The following is a 6,000-nucleotide window of genomic DNA, read 5'->3' as shown; positions in this document are numbered from 1 at the left end:
ATCACTGCCCAATTGTGTCCCATCACTGAAGTCTACCTTAACCTCACATGGGTGGAAAGTGGGTTTGTTGGGCTTAAGGTGGACTTGGGCTCTTAATGGGTTTGTACAGGTCTTATCACTGCCAAAATGTGACCCATCACTAAAGTCCACCTTAACCTCTCATAGGTTTGTTGGGTTTAAGGTGAGCATGGGCTTTGAGTGGGTTTGTACAGGTGTTGTGACTACCCAAATGTGTCCCATCACTAAAGTCCACCTTAACTTCACATGGGTCACACTTAGGTCCATGAGCAACCCAGTGTACCACCCTAAACGGGGCCCATGTTTAACCCCTCCTGTTTCCATCACTGACACCCATATCTGAGGCCATGCTGTTTGGGTCTTCTTCATCACCCCCTCATCATCATCATCATCATCATCATGATCGTCAGGAGCAGGTCAGGAATGCGTGACGTCAGAAAGGCCTTGCTGCCGGACCGCCCCCCCCCCCCGGTCCCACCGTCTCGCTCTCCCGCTGCTGCTCCAGCTGCTGCTGCTGCCGCTGTCTGGCTGACTGCCTGCCGGCGTGTGTAAGTGTGTGAGTGTGTGTGTGTGTGTGTGAAGTGTGTGTGTGTACGTGCCAGCTCCGGCTTCTTTCCGCTCGCCCTCGCTTGTCGTTCAATGTAGTGAGGATCATGACAGGGATCGCCGCCGCCTCCTTCTTCTCCAACACCTGCCGGTTCGGAGGCTGCGGGCTGCACTTCGAGTCGCTGGCCGAGCTCATCGCGCACATCGAGGACAATCACATCGGTAGGTGCCCGCTGAACCCCCGCCGCTGCTGTTGCTGCTGTCGCGCCTCTTCGGTGTACTGTCGATTTGTGCTACCCGACGATATGTGCTACTTAGCTTTGCGCATGCGCAGACGGACTCCGCGTGTTTTTTAATGATTATTCAGTTTCTGTACTAATACTTCAGATGTATTATTACTTAAATAATACATGTATTATAAAATATTACTAAAATATTGTAAGGTTCATTTTTTTTTACTGTTTTTGTTCTTTTAGAATTCAGGTTAGAACTAGATTTATGGAATGTAATAAATCTAATTAAGGCATTTTAATTAATTGCTGAACTGCTTGGAATAGACCTGTAAAAGCAAAATTTACACTTTTTAAATTAGCTACTTTTATCTCAAGGGTTAACCCAGCACACTTAGCTACATTCTATAAATTAAGTCAAATGAATGAAAACACTGTGCTGTGATGCTTGCAGAATGTTTAGTATATTGTTTAAAATATATCACTATAAAGTGACTGAGAAAGTGCTGTATAGAACTTTTAAACAGCGTTTAAAGGGCTAGTGACACATATGTCATCATGTTCTCTTTTTTGGTTAATATAATATTAATAATATAATAATTATATAATATAACAACAACTATTTTTATGAAATAATTTGTTGGCACAGCCCTCCAAAATAATCAAAGTGTATTATGTGGCCTCTTGGCTAAATTTATTGACCACCCCTGATTTATTCAATAACAATAAATTTGATGCTGGACATCAACATTGTTTTAATGCATTATAGATACATACTTTTTCTATCTGGGTTATCACATTAACTATCCAATTTTTACCCTGCTATATTTAGCTAGGTTAGTGATTTAGGCTACATAAAATATATCTTTCCTATACTTTTGCTGAGAGTATTCTCTGATATTATGCTTTTACCCTAATACCCAATATAAGATCAGACCCATTTCTAAATATTGATACCAAGTTCAAAATTGAATTAGATAAATTAATTGAGCAGCTCATTCATGCTCATTTCTTATTGCGGGACATAACTGTAAATATTTTAAGTTTAAAATCCTAATGTAACATAAACGACACAACAACAATTGCATAACAATTATTAACATTTTGTTCTAGAAAACCAAGTCAGTACTAGTTTGTTTGAACATAAAAAACACTGAAGTGTTTAAACTGTTAAATGTTGGAAGCATAACAGGTAGAAGCAAATAACACTTTTGAACACAGCTAATTTTATCTCCAGCAATAACCCAGCACTACTATATTCTGTAGCTAAATAAGGTCAGATGAACACTTATTGCTTATTGTTTCTGGCTAATACAGTATAGACAAAGGAAAATAACAAGAGTGCCAAGCAGTGAACTATAGTGTTACTACATTATTTAGCTATTAATTGTAATGCAGAAGCTGTTGTGTGAACTGTTAGTGACTGGCTGATGGCTGATGAGGTTAGCATATTTTGTGGCATTCCACAGGGTTTTACACTAGGGCCAATGAAACTGATGTTAATAATTATAAAACTGTAGTTCTGAGAGTGAAGGCCTGAAATGCAGGCTTATATACAGGGTCTAACAGGTAAAGCATTTACCACAAACAAATATAGGTGGAAAGTCTTTAATATTTTAACCCTTTCAGACCTGTTGTCTATCACAATAGACATTTACAAGCCAATGAAAAAGTTTACCAGCCAATGAAACAGTAGCTTGACCCCACCAACTGCACTGGAAAGACAACAGCTGTAGTATGGCAAAGCATTATTTAGAACTCTTTATTTTATGAAGTTAATTTTATGGTTTAATCCTGGTTTGTGAAGTAAAAATATCAGTTATGAAAGTAACAATGTTAAACACAGACTTCCAAATGCAATGGACCTAGAAAAATACAATAAAATATTATTATTATATATTATAATAAATATGATAACCTTTAGAATTGGACTGTATTCGTTTTTATTTTAGAATACTAAATCTTGTTTTGTGTATTACAATTGCATAGCTATTATTAACATTTTTTTCTAAAAATACTGGTCAGTACTAGTTATTTAGAACAAAAAATAATTGTCACGTTTAAATGGTTAACTTAAATGTTGTATTTCCAGCCCTTACTTAGCATTCTGTAGCTTAATAAGGTCAGAAACACGCATTTAACACACATTTAAACACTGTCCTGTGACGCTCTCAGGGTGTTCAGTAGCCATATGTCACTTAGGAACTTCTTGAATTAAAGTAAAGGTGCTATAACAAACTTTACACAGCTTTTAAAGGGTCTGTGACACATATGTGTCACCATGGGTTCTTTTGGGTTTTAACTGCTTAGTCTTTGCCCTGATATAGGTTAACTAGTGATTTAGGATATACAAATTTGTTTACCATACTTCTGCTTGGAACATTTTCTCTCTGATATGATGCTTTATTTAAGCAGCTTTACCTTTTACCTTCTATAACATGACATATTAGCTGAGGACAAAATTAGGCAACTTTTTAAACATAATTATTATAATTATTTTTAGGGAAAAAATCCTGTTCATAAGGGTTAATGCAAGTTTTCTGAGGACATATAGTTAGTGTACTACCTTGGGATGCTTGGAGTACCACCAGTGGTAACCTAACTACCTGTACCACAGTTTGGGAACCACTGCCATAGAGGGTTAAATATATACAGTGGTAGCACGTGTGGGCATGGTAGCACAAATTGACGGAACACCCCGGCTGCTCTTCCTCTGCGTCCCGGCTGCAGCGCTGTTGCTAGGTGTGGTGTTGAAGGCACCGCGGCTTAATTTAACGCTGGTTTATCGCTGTTTATCGGCTGTGGTGATCCGATTGTGTAGCTGTGGTGCTTGTTTCCCGTTTTTGAACCGTGTTTGGCCGCTGGTTTGGTCGCCGCTGCGGCTGTAACTTCCCCATGGCGCTGGGCGGTGTTAGGCCTGCCTGAGCTCGGCTGTACACACTCTGCAGCCGCCGCTGCAGCTGCTGCAGCCGCCGTTTATCCTACAACCCCCCCGCACTCCCGCGTTTATATACCATCTCACCAGCTTACATCCAGCGACTATACTCAAATTTACACCACAACACACGCTCTGCTTGGACTGAGGCGCGAATTCAGCTTCCTCCAAAAGTTCAGGAGGTAGCTCCCGTTAGCTAACCTACCAAACATAGCGGTAGAGCTCAGAGCCGGAGCTGTGCCTCTACCATGGCAACTTAGCTAGCCAGAGTTAGCTAACTACTAAACTACGACTGATACAGTCTTTATTTCACATTAAACTACTAAACTACAGCTCTGATATATCCACACACAATTCATTATAGCGCATAAACGACAGTTTGGCTCTATGAATTAGTCTTTATTACATTATTATTAGCTAAACTTAATAAATATGGGTTTCTGCTGCTCTGCTAAAAACACAGATTGTTTTGATGTGCTCTTCTCCTAAAAAATTACACCAAAAATTACACCAATTACACTAAAAAATTACTCCACATACTTTTTAAAACCCTAACAAGACAAAAAGGAAATATCCAGAAATTTTAAACATTAGTTTAAGCTATTTTTTCACATAAAACAAGCACTCCTAAAGTAAATCCTACACATAGCAAGTCAGATAAGAGAAGAGCTCAAAACAAACTGCTTGACAACTAGGGCTGCAATGATTAGTCAATATAATCTACAATGCCGATTATTTAAATTTGTTGACCACAAATGTACAATAAATTTGTAATAGTAACACATTACACAAAGGGAGATCAGAAAATGGCTCACTCATACAGGTTACACTCAACTTTAATCTGTTTCTCCAAAAACACAAGAAATTACATATTTACTCATTAGTTATAAGTACTTTCCACATAAAGGACAATAGAGGAGATAAAGGACATGGCAGAAATAATCACTGACTAATCGACTAATAGAACAAATAATCAACAGATTAGTTGACTACACAACACCACTATTTAATGGAATATAAAGCACATGATCTGTTAAGTGCTAAATTGCTAAAACTGAAAAGCAGAACTGCTTCCTGTAAATATCATTCCACGAACTAGCTAGCAGTGATGCTTAAAATTTGTCACCCTTAATATTCCTGCATAAATTAGACCTACATTTTTCAAATCAAACTTATCAGACAAAAATGTTTAACTTGGTCATATGTTAATTGTTAATTTAGTCTGTAACCATTCTTTGGTAGAACCACTTTTGTGCCTAGGATCATTGTCTTGCTGCATGGCCCACATTCTCTTGGGAATCTTCAAAAAATAGAATTAGCATAATATATTTTTTAAATGATAATTTATATCTTAAATAATATCAGTGGGCTAAAATGGCTTATGCAGGATGATGTCACTTAGTTGCACACTAAATCACTTTGCGTAGAGCAGTTAAGCAGTACTGGATGTGTGTAGTTTACAGAAACTTGCACTCCATTAATTTCACATTATATAAAACAAACTATTTCATATTTTACAACAGTCAGTGGAAGTATCATTAAGACTTTTATTGGTATGGCAGAGATTGGTGTTCCTTTCCCCTGGATAGAATGATGGTAAATTATTAATCTAAAATAGGCTTAGTTAAAACACAAAAATGCCATGTATTTAAATAGTAAATATTTACCTGTGTATCTAACTGTATTTTATTTTTATGTCACAGTTGGAATTTTGAGTGAAAAATCATTAATCACTAAACACTTCCTGTATGTTCTACATGTCTTGCTATTGGGCCTTCAAAAGAACTAAGACCAGCTGTCGCTGAATTACTGCAGCATCCTCTCTCAGTGCCCCACTTGCATTGTTTGTTTGATAGCAGTGCAGGTGGTTAAGCTGCTGGAGCACTTGTAGGCGGTTCAATATTTACTGAGGTTGATAAGGCCAGAGTCTCTCCCTGGAGCTGAATTACACTGTTTCTCGCTGTGTGGATGGGGTCACGTTTGGGTCATCCTAAAACCATCATCTGCCTAATCCAGAATAGCAGCTGCCTGGAGTCTTAAAAATGCAGCTAGAGCTGTTGGCACAGTTACAGTGGTGTTATCTAATGTGAAGAGGTGTTGTTTGTGTGAGCATGTGTGAGCGGGAGCTGTGATTATCAGATTAGCTCAGTATTCAAACTAACATCACACTTTAGTATATTGAGAATATTCCACGACAGATCAAGGTTTACATAGCAAACAAAGAACCAGTTTGTGATTCTACCAGCTAGACAGAGAAGATAAGATGCTATT

The 6,000-nt window shown here is 38.0% G+C and overlaps 1 protein-coding gene across 1 annotated transcript in view; it reads left to right on the top strand.

Annotated features, from left to right (window-relative positions):
* The first annotated feature begins 475 nt into the window (after nt 1-475).
* The window catches only part of jazf1b (JAZF zinc finger 1b), a 29,816-nt gene continuing 24,291 nt past the window's right edge, over nt 476-6,000 (top strand). The window contains exon 1 of the mRNA XM_049480633.1: nt 476-786. Coding sequence (XP_049336590.1) covers nt 672-786 — 115 coding nt within the window. The 5' untranslated portion in view covers nt 476-671. The remainder of the gene's footprint in view (nt 787-6,000) is intronic.

Source organism: Astyanax mexicanus, chromosome 6 (genome assembly GCF_023375975.1).
Source record: "Astyanax mexicanus isolate ESR-SI-001 chromosome 6, AstMex3_surface, whole genome shotgun sequence".
Lineage (NCBI taxonomy): Eukaryota > Metazoa > Chordata > Actinopteri > Characiformes > Acestrorhamphidae > Astyanax > Astyanax mexicanus.
This window is presented reverse-complemented; position numbering and strand designations above follow the sequence as displayed.